The 17,749-nt window shown below is 52.4% G+C and overlaps 1 protein-coding gene across 2 annotated transcripts in view; it reads right to left on the reverse strand.

The window, feature by feature from the left end:
* Positions 1-818: 818 nt before the first annotated feature.
* Positions 819-17,749, reverse strand: part of FAM83F (family with sequence similarity 83, member F) — a 35,002-nt gene continuing 18,071 nt past the window's right edge. For both annotated transcript variants that reach the window (XM_011978811.1, XM_011978810.1), the window contains exons 2-5: positions 11,484-11,651; positions 10,814-10,935; positions 8,826-9,502; positions 819-1,341 (exon numbers count right to left, since the gene is read on the reverse strand). In XM_011978811.1, coding sequence (XP_011834201.1) covers positions 1,292-1,341; positions 8,826-9,502; positions 10,814-10,935; positions 11,484-11,651 — 1,017 coding nt within the window. In that variant the 3' untranslated portion in view covers positions 819-1,291. The remainder of the gene's footprint in view (positions 1,342-8,825; positions 9,503-10,813; positions 10,936-11,483; positions 11,652-17,749) is intronic.

A 17,749-nucleotide genomic window follows, 5' to 3' on the forward strand; every position in this document is an offset into this window, starting at 1 on the left:
CCTAGGGTTTTTTAGACGGAAAGAAAGAGGATGAGAGTTTGGTTCAGAGGTCACTGCCTCATGGCTCTTTCACAGGGCTCGGATCCCCCATCGCCCTGCCCGCAGGGCCGGCTCACAGAGTCTGCGGCTTGGCAATTTCTCCCAGGTCCATTCACAAACTCTCCTCGGCCCTCTCCAGTCACCCAAGTGGGGAGGGCAGAGTGGAATTGCTTACTGGGTCTCCCGGCCCAGCCTCATGGCAATTAGGCTGACCTGCTCTGGCGAGGCACAGGCTCCTAAACATGGCCTGACTCTCGCAGGAGGCGAAGGCCCGTCTTTGGCCAAAGTGTAACCTGGAAGCCCTGGTTGGTGAAGGGGTCCGAGGACCCCGTTAGAGTTGGGGGAAAAAAGGCAAATGCTCCTGTCCTCAGGGCCCAGCCTCCCATACCCCCAATCCCCTCTCAGCCAAGCCCCTCCCTGCCTTGGCTGTAAACCAAAGTTTACCGACTGAGGGAAGGAACAGTCCCAGGTAAAGGCACTGTAAGGACCCCCACATAGGTCTGCAGCAGGCAGCAGCCGAGGAGGCCTGGACCACTCACGCTGAGACTGCCAGGACGGCACCAGCAGGGAAAGAGACCTCAGTATGAGTGCTCTCAGAACAGCAGCATCAAATTCTGCCCCTCGCTGGGGGAGGCCGCGGGATCTTCCCCTCATTCAAGTCTAGTTCAGGAGCCTGCAGGGCCGGGGCCAGGAAGACCCCTGCAGCCAGTGCCCCTGCAGTTCCGGCTGCACCTTACACCTGGAGGTCGGCGGCTAGAGCAAGACTGGAACTTAGGATCCCAGGCTCAGGGTCCCGCCCTCTTCCCTTTTATTCCACCAGTCTCTTGGGTGGGGAGCAGTGGGGGGAACCAGAAGCACCAGGAAGCCTGGGAAAGGAGAAGCCACTGCGGCTGCCCCAGATACCCCATCCCATTAAGGTTTAAAGAATGGCCCTCACCCCATCTGGCGACCAGCGGAGGGGGTGGGGCACAAAGGCGAGCAGACACTGGTCAAGCTTCCACTTCATGTAAACAAGAAGGCTGTGGCACTGACCCCTGCCCAGCCACCGACAGTCTGGTGGAGGCGTGTAACTGAGATGCTTCGGACCCTCTCATTTGGGATCCAGGGTCCCTGAGACCAGGACAGAGGCTGCAAGGCAGGAGGCCAGTTGGAGTCTGATGTGCAAACTGGTGCAGTGTGCGACCTGAGCTCTCCACGACACAGGGCAGGGCAGGCGAACATCCACACGTCCTGCCCACCACCATCCTGCAGCTCAGGAAATCACGCAGTTGCTGGGCTTGGCAGAACTGGGACTTGTTTTACCTGCAGAGGCAAAGGACAGAGGTGGGGAAGGATGTATGTGAAACACTTGGTGGATTCAGCTTCAGTCCCTACCCTGTGTACTGTCTACATCTCCAGTTGAGGGGCTGGGGTCACTGTCTCCTTCCCAAGCTGCTGATTTGGAAAGCAAGTCAGTAGAGGGCACCTGGGAAAGCAGAAGGGAAGGTTCTGCCTGTCCCAGCAGCCTCGGCAGGAGCCCCACTGGGTGGGACATCAAGGTGACCACCATCTCCTGACCAAAGAGGGGTGGGGGAAGGATCCAGTCCGCAGAATCAATGACGACAGCCATCAACTCCAAGTCTTGGCTGCTGTGTGTAAGGACGAGCCATTCTTTGTTTTCTTTACTTTTCTAATAAACTTGCCTTCACACACACATACACAAAAGTCTCGCCAAGAGGCCGCTCACTACCAGCTAATACATGGCAGCTCCACAGCCTGCAAAGTAAGACTGTGGTCCTTCTCTCCGGTTCCCCTCCCCGGCTGCCCCATTCCACCGCTGAGGTGTCCACAGCTCCCAGAGCCAGCCAGCAACAGCGACGGAACCTGGCCTTCCCAGCCCAGTTCCAGCTCCTCCTGCCACAGGCCTCCTAGGCTGCAAGAAGGAGAGCTGGCGCCTCAGGAAGGGCTGGCGCTGGCCAAGAGCTGCCACATGGGGTGGATCACACTGCTTAGGGCGCGGCTTTGAGGGGAGGATGGAGAGGAACGCGCTGCCTGTAGGGAGGGAAGGGGGAGAGAAAGCTGCCCCCCTTCCAGCCAGAGAAGCTGATTTCTCTTCCCCAGGCCTCTACCATTCCTTCCCACTCCCTTTACAGTCCTGAGATGAAGCCTGCGGTTCCTTTGGCTGGATTCCTGCTCTCGGACCTCTGGAGGGAGTGCAGGGGAGTAGCAAGGCAGGCCTGACACCTGTGGGCCTGCGAGGTGTCGGGCGTTGAAGCGGGGAGCCTGTGTCCGCAGAGCGCTGGCTGCCTTTCCCCAGGTGGAAGGCACTCGTGTTATTTCCTGCCAGTTCCCCCCACACAGCAAGGGCTGCCTCCCTGGTGCTCACACAACCTTCCAGTATCACTTCAGCTGTGAATTTAATTAAGGCCACGTCTGCCTCCTTTCCTAGGCCATGAGCACGACCCACCGAACAGAGTCCAACTTGGAGCCCTCCCCTGCCACACAGGCTGCTGCTCCTGCCCACTGCACTGTGACCCACGGCCTCAGGCCTCATCCATCCAGGCAGACTGAACGAGCTCTTCGGGACTGACCACAAATCCAGCTGCACCCTCATTAAGGGTGTTCCCCCACCCTTGGGCAGGAGGTTGTACCCAAAGAGCTCCATGGCCAAGGCGCTGGGGGTCACCTTCCGCGGTGATGCCAAGCGCGTCTGGGTGGCTCTGCTAGTGGGATGAAACGCAGCCGTCCTAGACTCACTCGCTGCTGCAACGGATACAACCATCCCCACTTCCCCTCCTTAGCTGGTTTCATTTGCGTGGCCCACTAAGCAGATGTCAGTTCCTCCCCAGAGGCAGCAGCATTTTGGAGGCAGGTAAGCGAATCAACCTCCGGATAGTTAAACAGGGGAGGTGGTATAGCTGGACATGGAATGGCGGGTGGTGAAGGGGGTAGCTGCTTCCCAAGCCTGCACACCGCCCAGCTGGCTGCCTCCAGGAGAAGCCTGGGTAAGGCAGGGGCAGGGCCCGTCTTCACCAGCATCGTGCTCCCCACTTTTTTGTAAGGCAGGGTGAAAGCCTGGAGAGAGCACCTAGACTCAGAATTCATTTCCTAGCCCCGGACAGGACAGAGAAACTGGCTTGGCTTGAGGACAAACTGTGTGTCCCCTGTCATTCCCTGAGTGCTCACGTATTGTGAGCTGACCACGTGTGGGGAGTCAGCCCTGCTCAGGTGAACAGGGAAGGTGTATAAATGGCCAGAATAGTCTTTTTTACAAAGTATGTGTGGCTTGGGAGCTTCAGAGGTGACACCAAGGTGGAGGTGAAAATGGGTGCACAGTGGGAGGAGGGGCCACTCAGCAGAGTGAAGCCGTGTGACGTAAGCACGGGGTGAGGGTGGCAGCCTAGGACACTCGGGACCTGCAGTCAGTCTGGTTTGCTGCCAGGTAAGGCGGTGCGGGCAAGAGGGAGGCAGAGGTCACCCACACGGAAGCCATGACAAGGACAATGACGTGCAAGCTTCATGCACAGACTCCAGGGCTTCACATTCCCTGTATCAGGAAGAGTCTTCCCTCGGATGTCCACAGGGCCCTCCTCCCTCCATTCAAGTCTTGTTCTGAGGCTCCTTGGTTAGGGCGGCCTTCCCTGACACCCTTCATAGAATGGCCATCCCCTCACAATCCTGGTCTCTGCCCAGGGTAACATGCTCCATAAAAGCAGGAACCATGTTCATTCTGTTCACAGCTGTGCCAGGAACTCACAGCAGGGCCTGGCACAGAGCAGACACTTCGTAGATACATATTTATTGAATAAAATGCATGAGACGGCAATGGCGAGCTACTTAGGGGTTTAGCGCAATCCTAGTAATAACAGTAATAACAGCAGCAGATGCACCAGATGCAGCAAGAGCAGGAGAGAGATCTGAGACCCGCAGCCCCAAGAGATGACACAGGAGAACGAGTGCCCCAGTCCAGAAGCCTGGCAGTCACGCTCTACAGACTGCCAGCCAGCCAGGGGGCCATCCACACATAAATCCAGGGACTCCAGGAGAGTTCCGGAAAGGGACTGTCACTGCAGGTCACCTCAGAGAAACTGGGAAGCAAAGCACAGGTCCAGGGGCTCTGGAGCAGGAAAGGATCTGAGGCACTCTGGGAAGCAAGTTGCTGCTCTCATCTTCCTCTCAACCCCCACGACACCAGGGGAAAGGGTCCGTCCTCTATTTGGGGCTCTGGCTCTTCCAAACACTTTTTTTTTGTTTTTTTGTTTTGAGACAGAGTCTTGCTCTGTCACCCAGGCTGGGGTGCAGTGGTGCGATCTCTGCTCACTGCGACCTCCGCCTCTCAGGTTCAAGAGATTATCCTGTTTCAGCCTCCCGAGTAGCTGGGACTACAGGCAAGTGCCACCATGCCCGGCTAATTTTTGTATTGTTAGTAGAGACGGGATTTCACCATGTTAGCCAGGATGATCTCGATCTCCTGACCTGGTGATCTGCCCGTCTCGGCCTCCAAAAGTTCTGGGATTACAGGCGTGAGCCACTGCACCCGGCCCAAACAGTCTTTAAAGGTGCAGGGAAACGGTGCCGACCCGAGCCTTCTGGAGATGGCTATGACATCTGCAGAAGGCCGAGGAGGCAGGAGACCACACTGCCCTTTCCACCCTGGGCGGCCATGGACACAGGGCCTGGCCTCTCCGAACCTTGGGGGTCTCACTGTGAGATGCTATCATCAGACTGGATGGCAGTGAGGAGGACGGCAGCTCTGTGTGATGGCGTATGGCACCATGTCTCTCGCCACTTCAAAAGTGTTGGCCATTTCCCAGTCATCTCCCTGGGGGAACTGGGTGGGGTCTCAGGCACAGCACAGGGACCTCCTCCCCTAGGCTGGCAGCACTCCAAGGGCAGGACCTCATCTGTGTCTCCTCAGTCGTTGCGGAGTCTGCTGGTCTGAGGACCCTCTACACTGGGGGAGCTACACTGGAAAATGAGGGCCCTAATTTAAAATGCAGAGTCCTAAGCCCCGCCCAGCGGTACAGACTGTATTTGTTGGATTTTATTTTTATCTTTAAAAATTTTATTATTATTATTTTGAGATGGAGTCTTGCTCTGTCACCCAGGCTGGAGTGCAGAGGCGCGATCTCAGCTCACTGCAGCCTCCGCCTCCTGGGTTCAAGCGATTCTCCTGCCTCAGCCTCCCAAGTAGCTGGGATTACAGGTTTGTGCCACCATGCCTGGCTAATTTTTGTATTTTTAGTAGAGACAGGGTTTCTCCATGTTGGCCAGGCTGGTCTCGAACTCCTGACCTCAGGTGATCTACCTGCCTTGGCCTCCCAAAGCGTGTTTGTTGCATTTTAAAATTCATATTACTTTTACTTTTTTTTGAGACAGGGTCTCTCTGTCATCCAGACTGCAGTGCAGTGACTCAATCATAGCTGACTGCAGCCTCGACTTCCCGGGTTCAAGTGATCCTCCTTCCTCCACCTCCCAAGTAGCTGGGACTACAGGCACATGGCACTACCCCCAGTTAATTTAAAAAAATTGTATTTAAGAGACAGGGTGTTGCTATGTTGACCAGGCTGGTCTAGAAATTCTGGGCTCAAGTGATCTTCCCAGCTTGGCCTCCCAAAGCACTGGGATTACAGGCATGAGCCACCGCGCCTGGCCTCGTTGCATTTTTACCAAGGCTCTCCACTGAGGCTGCTCTGTGAGGTTGGGGGCCCCTGACCCAGGCAGCCTGTGTGGAGCTCACGGAGGGCACAGAAGCTCCAGAAGACATGAGCACTCCCAGCAGGTGAGGGCGGAGGGAAGACGCAGAAGGAAGAGGTGCCTAGCTTCTGCCACTAGAGGGCGCCGTGAACCTTGAAACCGCTGGGCACCCATGGCCCCCAGCTGGATCCCCAGCCCCAAAGGAGGAAGCAACTTCCCTAAGGTTCTCCCAAAGGCCACACCTGGGTTTGCAAAAATTTGCATGCTGTTTGACAACTATATACTCCTTATCAAGCAATTTTACAGGCTGTCAGCTCTGAGCTTTTTCTATTTTTTCTCTTATGACAGAACCTGTCATCAACCCAGGTTCTCCCTTGACAAGAGGGCAGCACAGACAGAAAGAACAGAGGCAGAATCTGAACTCCAGGGGACCTCGGAAACCCTCCCTGGTGCAACCCGTCCTCTTCTAGATGAGGACACAGCCCCAGGGAGGGGACGGATGTGTCCTGGGTACAGCGAGCAATGTGTCCTGAGCTGAGAGCCAGGTGGCAGCTGCTCTGGGAGGTTCTGAACGTTTACCAGGGGAAGGGGACACTTGCCCTGTGTGGGGGTCCAAAGGCAGGAGCTCAGGTTCTCACTGATTCCCACCGTGGGAGTCCCATGCTCTCAGGGCCCCACCTTCTCACATATGCAGTCCTGGCTGCTTAGCTGCTGCTGCCTGAGGGGAAACACTGAAGCAGCCCCACTTGGCCATGGTGTGGGAGGCTGGAGGCCATGAAAAAGGGCCTTTTAGGAGAGGAGCTCCTGGCCAGGCACAGTGGCTTGTGCCTGTAATCCCAGTGCTTTGGGAGGCCCGGAGGTAGGAGGATCACTTGAGGCCAGGAGACCAGCCTGGGCAACATGGTGAGACCCTGTTTATACAATTTAAAAAACTAGCCAGGCTTGGTGGCACACACCTGTGGTCCCAGCTACTCAGGAGGCTGAGGTGGGAGAATCGCTTGAACCTGGGAAGTTGAGGTTGCAGTGAGCTGTGATTGCACCACTGCACTCCAGCGAGAGGTTGTCTTAAAAACAAACAAAAACAACAAAAGACAGGAGAGGAGCTGCTGCTTCTCCCCCAGGCCTTGGGAGGGAGAGGAAAGGTGTGTGAATTTCAGGGCTGCAGGTACTGGGGGCCCACCCAGGTGGGCAGAGGACGTGCCGGAGGAGGCTGTTCTATATTTGTCTAAAGGATGGACGAGGAACGGGGTGATGGTTCCGGGCTGTCCGTGCCCTCGCCCTCACTCTTCCCTCTCTCTCTCTATCCCAGCATCAGGTGCCCTGGAGAGGAGCTTCCCGAGGGCCCCGTCCGTATCTGCAAGGCTGGTTCCTGGGCACCGTGTGCAGGCACCAAACAGCGGCAGCAGGGGCAGGGCCGCCGCGACCACCCGAGAGGTGAGAGCAGGGACATGGATGCGGAGGGACACGCAGAAGGCATCGGGAAGGGACAAGACAATGGGCTTTGAGTTTCCATGGAAACCACACCTCAGGGTGAGGGGCTGAAGGAAGAGAAAGCTTCCACTTCACTTCACTCAGGACTTGGGAAACAGCCCTTGCTGCTGTAGGGCTCGCCCCCTCCTTCCCGCTTCCCCCTCCTTCCCCTCTTCCCCCTCCCTCCCTTGCCAGGTGTTCACCATGGCAACCCTTCCTCCAAACCAGAGGTACTGAGCAGCAGCAGCAGCAGCTGGCGTTAGGGGAGCCAGGGAGCCCAGGAGAAACAGTGACGGGGCCAGCCACCCCTCCCCTGACAGACCATGGCTGTGCCCAGGCCTGGTCTTGAATCCTGGCCTTACTACCACTTCCTGTGACCTGGGACCACTTCATTCACCTCTCCGAGCCACCTGCCACCTCTGTGCTTGAAGGGTGGTTGTGAGGGCTGAAGGGGAGAGAGAGCGCCTGTGCAGGACCTGGCAGGCCAGCAGCTCAGTCACCATCCCCAGGCCAAATGGAGGGAACGCCCTGGCGCTCCCACTGTGCCCACAGCCACAGAGGCGCCCAGGCCTGTTCGAACTCCAAGAAGCAAAGTTAGCCAACATTTCCTGAGCACAGACTGGGTGTGTCAGGCTCCAAAGCAGTGCTGGGGAATCAGCAGAGGGGATGACACTTGTGCTCCCTGCTCTCATGCCATCACAATCCAGTCAAAGCTGGCGTGCAGAAATGCAGGAGTCCGGGGAGCCCTTGGACTGGGCACACAAGACCTCAGGCCCTGTCACTGCCCACCTGGCCAGCCAGAGCCAAGTTCTCATCACTGGGCTCCACAGTGATGGACGGAGAAATCCCACCACGGAAAGTCCTCTGACTCAGGGATGCAGAAATGAGAAAGGCACCACCACCAGCCACCTGAAAGGTCACCCCAGAGACTGCTGCGGAGAGACACATAAAGGCCAGGGCCTTTTGGGGATCCCAGAGAGATGCCCAGGAAGATGCTGCCATGGAACAATCCCACCCAGGGACAAGCAGCCGGGCAGACAGCACTCAGCAGAGGGACGTGGAGAAACCAAGTCAGACTGCCCATCACAGAGACAGGAAAGTGGGTCAGGGCTCTGGCAGGGTACAGGGGAAGGCGGGGTGTGTCTGACCAGGTGAGATCCTGACAATAGGTGATCTGGCAAGGAAGCAGGTTTGCTAGAAAGAGCCCTCAACTCAGAACCGGGGTCTAGTCGCAGCCATGCACCCCACCGTGCGGAGCCCCCGTTTCTTTTCTTACAAAGGAGAAAGTTTCTCAGCTTATTTGATTTGTTGGGTTACCATGAGGGCTGATCTGAACGCCTTCTAGCAGTAGTAGCAGAAGCCCTCAGACCACTCCATGCCAAGCCTGGGATCCTTCTCTTCTTTCAGAGAAGAGGAAAATGAAACTCAGAGCTGCAGGACCTGCCCAAGGCCTCCAGGCAGCTAAAGGCTGAGGCCAGAATGGGAACCAAGGACCCAGGAACCCCAGAGCTCCTGCCCTCTGTGCCCACAGATGGAGTCTGCTCCTCTGCAGGTATGAGGCAGTGCTCCTGGGTAAGGGCCAATGTGGGGCCAGGGTCAGAGGCCTGTGGAGACACCAGGCCAGAGGGAAGAGGGCTCACCTGAGATGTCAGCACTGGAATTCTCGTTGGGCCTCTTCCCTGTCAGAAACTCCACTTCAGGGACAGTCTCAGTGGAGACGGAGCTGGCCATGCCGTTGGGCGCCGTAGGCCTCTTGGCTCGGCGACTGAAGAGCCTGCTGCTGAAGCGCCTGGCGGGGGCGGCCTCCCCCCGGGCTGCTTCTCCCATGCCATTTTGGCTGGGTGCCTCTCGGGATTTGGGCTTTAGGTCTCTGTGCGTGTGAGAGACCATCTTGCCATCCTTCCGGCTCAGCTCTCCCAAGGGGATGGGCTCCACAGGGGGCAGCACCTGCTCCACCGTAACCAGGTCTCTCAGGAAGCTCTCCAGGCGCCGGGCTGACTCGCCACCGCTGCCACCATCCTCCTGCCCCTCCGGGTTGCCGCCTGCCTCCCGCTGTTGCCGGGCAGCCCAGCGCATCATCTCCCCAGGCGGGTGGCGGCAGCCTGACACCAAGGCGTACTTGGGGTTGATGAGCTTTCGAGCCACAGTGGAGGAGTAGTGGAGGCCAATCCTGCCCGCCAGGCCCAGCTGCCGGTACAAGTCCACCTCCTCGGAGATGGCGTACAGCTCCCGGAACTCTGTGTCAAAGGGCTCCACGTTCTGCCCTGTCAGGAGCAGGAGGAGGTTCCTGTCCACGTAGGAGGAACTCCAGGTGAACCTGGGAACGTGGGGATAGAAAAGCAAGAGGCATGTGCCCAGGCCTCTCTCTTGCCCTGCCCCTGCCCCCCCGCCCCCCGCCCCTCCGCTGTGGCCAGACCCTTGCCGCAGGTGGAAGGCTCCTTGTGGGCCACACTCTGGACTGGCCTCCCTCCACTCACCCGCAGACTCCCTTTCCCCAGAGTTTGGCCTCAAATGAAGCAAGCAGGCAGTAGGTGCAGGGAAAGAGCATGGGAAGTCAGGCCGGCATTCAAACCTGGTTTATATTCTCGTGTGCCTTGTAAGCTGGGGCTCCCAGGACATATGTTCACAGGGTTGTTGTGAGGCGCAAATGAAGTAACTCATATAAAACATTTAGCTCAGTCCCTGGCACAAACACACATTTAAAAAATAGTAACTGCAGCTGCCACTATTATGAATATTATTCTACTCTGTATTGGTTCTTTTCTGATTTTTTTAAGCACTTAGTGTCTGCAGAAACCCATACTCTGACCATGTGACAGGACTTACGCTGCTATTCATAGTTTCGTGTGCTCAGGTCTCTCTTCTCATCACCCATATTTTAATTTACTTGGAGGGCAGATATTACACAGATACAGTCTCTCGTGTTCCTGGTAAATTATTTTAAAATCAGAATTCTGAGGCCAGGTGTGGTGGCTCACATCTGTAATCCCAGCACTTTGGGAAGCTGAGGTGGGTGGATCACTTAAGGTCAGAAGTTCGAGACCAGCCTGGCCAGGTGAAACCCTGTCTCTACTAAAAATACAAAATTTAGCTGGGCATGGTGGTAGGCGCCTGTAATCCCAGCTACTCGGGAGGCTGAGGCGGGAGAATCGCTTGAATTCGGGAGGCAGAAGTTGCTGTGAGCCGAGATCACACCACTGCAGTTCAGCCTGGGCCACAGAGCAAGACTCCGTCTCACAAAAAAAAAAAAAAAAAAAAAAAAAAAAAAAAAATTCTGGCGACATTCCCTGCACACCACATCTTCCCGTTTCTTTCCAGATCTGGTGCATCCCACTTCCTGCTTGTCCTATCTAATAACCAGCCTCAAAATGCAACTGGCTGCAAATGGACCATGAAAAGCAGGCAGTGGATAATGCCTAGGAAGAGTTGACCCTCTTTCTAGAATAATCCATCAACCAGGAAGTTTGAGGGAAGGGACTGGGCAGAAAGCTGTCCTTTGCCATTGCGTCAGACGATACCAGTTACAACTCATGATGACGGAGGCTCCAGTCTGGCATCTTCCTGAACACCTACCTGGATTCAAGGCCTCCTTCTTGATTGGGCCCTTCTTTGACCCAGCCCAACTCACCTGTAAGATCCAGTGGCCACTTTGTCACCATCCACCATCAGGAACCTTGATGACAGGGTCCCCTTGATCCTCCCCATGGGCATATAGAAGCCGACGCCTGTCACAGAGCGGACACGGATGTTCTGTTGGGAAGAGTAGAAGGCACCGTCACCGGGTTGGGCCGGCCTCTGTGCCAGGTCCTTGCTTCTGCAGAGGAAGAGCCCGCTTGTCTATGGACCCTGCCTGCAGGCTCCTGTCTTCACTAGACGCTCTGCTTCCTACAGCCTTCCATAGGGAACCCTCTTTGGTGAGCAGGAAGAAGTCCCCAAATCTTGCTTTAGGCATGGACAAGCCCAGGGTGGTTCCTGCCTGTTCTCAAAAGGCCCAGGAAGAGAACAACAGCCCTCACTTTGAAGTCAGTGATTCTGCAAGCTAAGCACCCCAGGACCAGGCCAGAGCTGCCTCCTTCAGTCTCAGCAGCCTAGGGATAAAATCGAAACTGGGCATATGATTCAGTAGTTAACAGTAAAGCCAAGGTTAAAGGCTTGACTTTCAACAGAAGGAAAGGTGTTGAGATCTTGAAGTTTACCTGAGCCCCCATCAGGGAAGAGGCAGGGGGGAGCCACAGGAGGGGCAGAGGTAGTCCCTGTCTCATCTCCTGACCACTTTCTGCCCCAGTGGTGCAACTTACCCGAATCCGGAAGTCGGTGAGCTGCAGGTCCTGACACATCTCCAGGAAATACTTCACTCCCGCCTCGTCCAGGATGATGTACACTGGGACCCGGCGCTTACAGGCAACATCCACAATGTCTTGAAAGATATCACCATCAGTGAAGAGGTCCATGACCACAGCAATGACCTGGGTGGGGAAGGGCACTGGTGAGGCATGCAGTGTCTACACGCCCACAGAGGCAAGCCCCGCTCAGACGGGACCACCTTGCCCTGGGGTCACTTGTGGCCAAGAGCCAAAATCTCCACCTGTACCATTCCTGGGGCTTCACATCCCCCGACCTCTGAGCACATCTGAGCCCTGGAGATGGGCCTGGGGGTGCAGGCCGTGTGCTTGTACTTCCTCCTGGACAAATCCCCACCTCCCCATCCTGGGGGTCTTCTAGCAGCCCTTAAAAAGCTGTATCGGGGCTGGGTGAGGTGGCTCACACCTATAATCCCAGCACTTTGGGAGGCCAAGGCAGGTGGATCACCTGAGGTCAGGAGTTTGAGACTAGCCTGGCCAACATGGTGTAACCCTCTATTAAAAATACAAAAAATGGGCTGGGCATGGTGGCGGGCACCTGTAATCCCAGCTACTCAGGAGGCTGAGGCAGGAGAATTGCCTGAACCCGGAGGCAGAGGTTGCAGTGAGCCGAGATTGTGCCATTGCACTCCAGCCTGGGCAACAAGAGCGAAAAAAAAAAAAAATTACCCAGGCGTGGTGGCAGGCACCTGTAATCCCAGCTGCTGGGGAGGCTGAGGCAGGAGAATTGCTTGAACCTGGGAGGTGGAGGTTGCAGTGAGCCAAGATCATGCCACTACACTCCAGCCTGGGTGATAGAGTGAGACTCTGTCTCAAAAAAAATGAACTGAACTGAACTGAACTGAAATGAAATGAAATGAAATGAGCCATATCATGGGAGATCTAGGGGGCTGAGGAAAGTTGCTCCTGACACCCTAGAAAAACAAGCAGGCACAAGGAGATGCCATTACTGAGATGCCAGGGGTGGGCTCATGTCTGTGAGCCACACATCTGCTCTAACATCACTTTCTCAGCAGGCCTGGATGCGCCGATGGCCTTGTAGCTGTGTGAAGCTCTGTGCTTCCCCAGGCACAGATCCAGGCAGAGCTCCTGCTGGCTTGGATTCTCTTGGCCTTCAGGTGTCTATCCCATACCACCCCATCCTCAAATCAAAGTCACTGCTCAGGACCCTTCATTTACAAAAATCGGCCCTGAGTGTCCACCCTGGAGGCAAGGTTTATGCAGCCTGAGGCCGCTCCACCTTTCCAGCCACAGCTACTTCCAGCTGCCTACACAAACCATGCTCCACACTCCAGCTGAAGGTTTTCTTATTGGCCCGAACACCGTGCATGTGATGCTGAGGAAAAGGCCTCGGCTTTGAGGTCGGAGAGATTTTAACTGTGGATCCACCACTTCCTATTTGTGACCTTAGGCAAGTCACTTAACCTTAATGAGACTCTGTTTCCTCATCTGCAAAGTGAGGATACCTTGTATTTTACACTTTTGTCCTGAGGATTAGGGATAACTTTGCAAAGCAGCAAACACAACGTCTGGCAAGTCGTAAGTCCTCAGTTAATGGTAACTGCTATACAGTCCAGGAAGTCGGCTTGCCTTCGCAACTGAAAGGACGGACTCTTAAAGTCAGGAAGACCAGGCTAGTATCCCCATGCCACGGCCTGCCCAAGCTTCTTTGGCCGCAAAATAGAGCTAACAACTGCACCTAGATCTCAAAGGGTTGTCTCAGGACTAAGTGAGATGCACCATGAAAGTGCTGAGTGCAGGGCCGGTGGCTCACGCCTGTAATCCCAGCACTTTGGGAGGCCAAGGTGGGGAGGTCACTTGAGGTCAGGGTTTTGAGACCAGCCTGGCCAATGTAGTGAAACCCCATCTCTACTAAAAATACAAAAATTAGCCAGGCATGGTGGCGGATGCCTGTAATCCCAGCTCCTGGGGAGGAAGCTAAGGCAGGAGAATCGCTCATTGCAACCCAGGAGGCGGAGGTTGCAGTGAGCTGAGATTGCACCATTGCACTCCAGCCTGGGGGACAAGAGCGAGGCTCCATCTCAAAAAAAGAAAGTGCCGAGTGCCCACCTGGCACCAGGTGCACTCAATCAGCCTCCATCACGGTTGTGCCACCACCTTCACACGTGTGCTCTGCCATCACCCTGACTCTAAAGACTCCAGTGCCCTGCCCTACACAATACCATTTAAAGTTCTTCACAGCTCTTACATTTTGAGAAAGACAAAACAAACAAACAACAACAACAAAAAAAAACTGTTTTATCTGAAGAATGAGAGACCCTTTAAATTACCAGGCCCAGAGAGGCATTTAAAATGTGATAGCAGCCAGATACAGTGGCTCACGCCTGTAATCCCAACACTTTGGGAGGCAGAGGTGGATGGATCACCTGAGGCCAGGAGTTTGAGACCAGTCTGGCCAATATGGTGAAACCCTGTCTCTACTAAAAATACAAAAATTAGCCGGGCGTGGTGGCAGGCGCCTGTAATCCCAGCTACTCAGGAGGCTGAAGCAGGAGAAAAGATTGAGCCAGGAAGGCGGAGGTTGCAGTGAGCCGAGATTGCACCACTGCACTCCAGCCTGGGGGACAATACGATACTCCATCTTAAAATAAAATAAAATAAAATAAAATAGCTATCATGTCTCACTCCCCTTCAAGCTAAATAATTACTATTAGTAAGTGGCTTGAAGCCACTTGCTGTATGAGGCCTCTAGACTGACTCTAAGTAGCCATAAAATGCTACACACTCTATACAGTTAACAAGGTAGGCTGGGCACAGTGGCTTACACCTATAATCCCAGCACTTTGGGAGGCTGAGGCAGGAGGACTGCTTGAGCTCAGGAGTTTCAGATCCGCCTCAGCAACATAGCAAAACCCTGACTCTACAATACAAAAATTAGCTAGGCATGGTGGCGCATGCCTATAGTTCCAGCTACTTGGGAGGCTGAGGCAGGAGGATTGCTTGAGCCCATGAGATTGAGACTGCAGTGAGCCATGATGGCACCACTGCATTCCAGTCCAGCCTAGGCAACAGAGTGAGACTCTATCTCAAAAAGAAAAAGAAAGAAACAATGTATAGCCAATCACTGACAACGCTGTTTCTGTAAACCAATGAGACTTCCTGACCAATGACTTTGGTTTTCCCCCCCAACCACCCCCGACCCCTGCCAAATCCTGATTTCATCCTTTTTTCTTTAAAAACTTGAGCCTCCCCAAGGAAACCTGGAAGTGTGTCCCGGGATGCCATCCTAAATCTCGGCCCAAATAAACTCTCTATGCTAATTTTGCCTCAGCGTCTTCCTTTGAGGTTGATACTGTGATAATCACTCATGAAGGGAGAATGAATTCTTTCTGAGCCCCACAGGCAGAGAGAGGACCTAAAGACTAATAAGCTACAGCGCTGTTTCAAGGGGTTAATCCAAGTGGAATGACAAGACCTGTGCACAAAATAACTAAGACATGAGATAAATGCCTTTAAGAGCGTGACATGTGATGTGGGGTTGGGGTGGGTGGGTGAGTGGACAGATTACTTCTAGTCAGGGGAGAATAAGAAAGACTTTACCAAGGAAGCTGAACTGTGAAGGATGGGAAGCCTTTGGCACCGAGAGAAAGGAGCAGGAGGAAGATCCAGCAGGGAGGTTGTCTGGGCTGCCTTGCACGAGTGTGTCCTGCACACGGGCACTGGCTGAGGAGGGGACTGGGAGCTGCGTCTGCCCTGGGAAGGGTCGCCTTTTTCTAATCTATGTACAGGTGTCATGTGGCCTAGCAGGGGCCTGCAAGGGGAGCATTTCAGGGAAAGGGCACAGCACAAACAAAGGTACCGTGCTGGTTAATTGTATGTGTTTGCTTGGCTGGGCAAACATTATTCTGGATGTTTCTGTGAGGGTGTTTTTTTTTGGATGAGATTAACATGTAAATCACTGGACTTCGAGTAAAGCAGATTACCCTCCGTAATGTGGGTACAGGTACGTCTCGTCCAATCCACTGAAGGCCTTAGAAGAAAGACTGACCCGCCCCAGGCAGGAAGGAATTCCACCAGCACACCGGCCTGGGGACTCGAACTGCAGCTCTTCCCAGCGTCTCCGGCCTGAGAGCCCATCCTGCAGGCTTTGGCCTCGCATCTCCATTATCCCATGAGCCAATTCCTTAAAATCAATCAATCTCGGTCTCTCGGTGGATCTCTTACACACACACACACGCCCATCCAGTTGGTTCTGTTTCTCTGGAGAACCCTGACTAATACAGGCACTGAGGATGGGAATTAACATGTACTAAATACTTTCAGTGCACCCTAGGCTGTTTCCTGTGCTTTAGGTAAATTTTCTAATCTGATCCGCACAACTATTTTGCGAAAGGGTTATTCCCACTTTACAAATGAGGAAGTAAACACACATAGGGGCCATAGTCCTATGTCCAAGGTTATAAAGCTGCCATGTGGCAGAGCAAGGAACTCAGTCCTAGGTGGCTCCAGGGTCTTCATTTCACTGCTTCCTAGAGATGGGATTGCTAGGAGATACTTCAGACACATTGAATCAAAAACTGGCTGTTTAAAAAGACTAAACAAGATAGACAAACTTCTGGCAAACCGACAAAAAAGGAGGAGATGTAAATAAAATACTGAATGAAAAAGAAGAAATTACTGCAGACATAACAGAACTTTAAGGAATTGTAAACACGGTAAAAAAGAATATTAAGGCCAATTACATGCTAATGCAAATGAAAATGCACATAAGAGTTCACTTTAAAAAATGAACTAAACAAAATATACCGTAACCAAGTAAAGTTTATCCTAAGAATGTTAAGGGTGACTCAACATCAGAAACAGTATCATTTTAATTTAAAATATTTATGGGGTCGAGAGGAGGAAATCATATTTATCTTAATAATTTTACAAAGTATTCAATAAAGCTAGATCCCTACTTGTGATTATAATTCTCAGAAAACAAGGAATAGGAAGGATCTTCCTTAACTTGATAAGCTCTATCTACCAAAAACCCACATGAAACATTTTACTTAACAGAGAAACTGATGATGTACTCCCTTTAAGTCTCAGAGGATACTCACTATCACCACTACAGTTCAACATAGTATTGGAGGTCCTCACCAATGCAATAAGACAAAAAAAAAAAAAAAAAGAAAATGAAAAGAAAAAAAAGAAAAGAAATATGAGACGTAAGGATTAGGGGAGACAAAACTACCAGTATTTAAGAATAATACAATTTTCACAGAAAATCCAGTAGAACAAAGAGAAAAGCAATTAGAATTAATAAGAGAATTCAGTAAAATTGCCAGATCCAAGAAAAACTTACGAAAACCAATAGCCTTCTTCTATTCCAGCAATAATCAACCAAAAGAAAGAAAAAAAAACAAAAGAAGGAATGAAAGAAAGAAAGAAAATAAGATCCATGCCCAGTTAAAACCTAACCATATGGCATTTGGAAATAAATACCTTCAGGAAGAAATACTGGAAAGTCTACGAAAGGACATTCAAAAATATGTGAATAAATGAAGCAATAAATCATGAAAAGATAATATGATTTAATATTTTAAAAATCTAATACTCTCCATATTAATAAAATTCAATGCAATTCCATAAAAAGCTCAGTAAATGCTTTTGAGAAACTCAAATACTTGGAAGATATAAAGAAGAATAAAGATCCACAAATAGCCACATCGATTTTGAAGAGGAAAAGCTAAAAGGGAACACTTGTCCTATAGCGAGTAAGGCATACTACAGAACCATAGCAATAAGAATTGTACTACTTGTACTACTTAAGTAGGAAGGAACTGACCAATAGACCAATGGAACAGAATGGTGAGACCAGAAGTATATACACAAACACATATATACATGCACACATACACAAAACTTTATGTATGATAGGGGTAGAATCACAACTCAGTGGAGGAAAAAAAATGCCCTTTAGCAGATGCCACTGGGAAAACTGGCTTACTGCATAGAGAAAAACAGAGGTGGATCCATCCCTACTTCACACCACATGTAAAGGAAAATTTCAAGTAGGCTAAGTACTTAAATGTGAAAGATATAACTAATAAGGGAGTTGATGAAATGCAAGAAAATATCTTCATGACATGCGGTAAGAAAGACTCTCTTAAGTTCCCAAATGCACAAACCATGAAGGAAAATGAAATTATGCTAATAAGTATGTAAAAAGGAGCTGTCTTTTTTTTTTTTTTTTTTTT

This window comes from Mandrillus leucophaeus, unplaced genomic scaffold (genome assembly GCF_000951045.1).
Source record: "Mandrillus leucophaeus isolate KB7577 unplaced genomic scaffold, Mleu.le_1.0 Scaffold2, whole genome shotgun sequence".
Classification (NCBI taxonomy): domain Eukaryota; kingdom Metazoa; phylum Chordata; class Mammalia; order Primates; family Cercopithecidae; genus Mandrillus; species Mandrillus leucophaeus.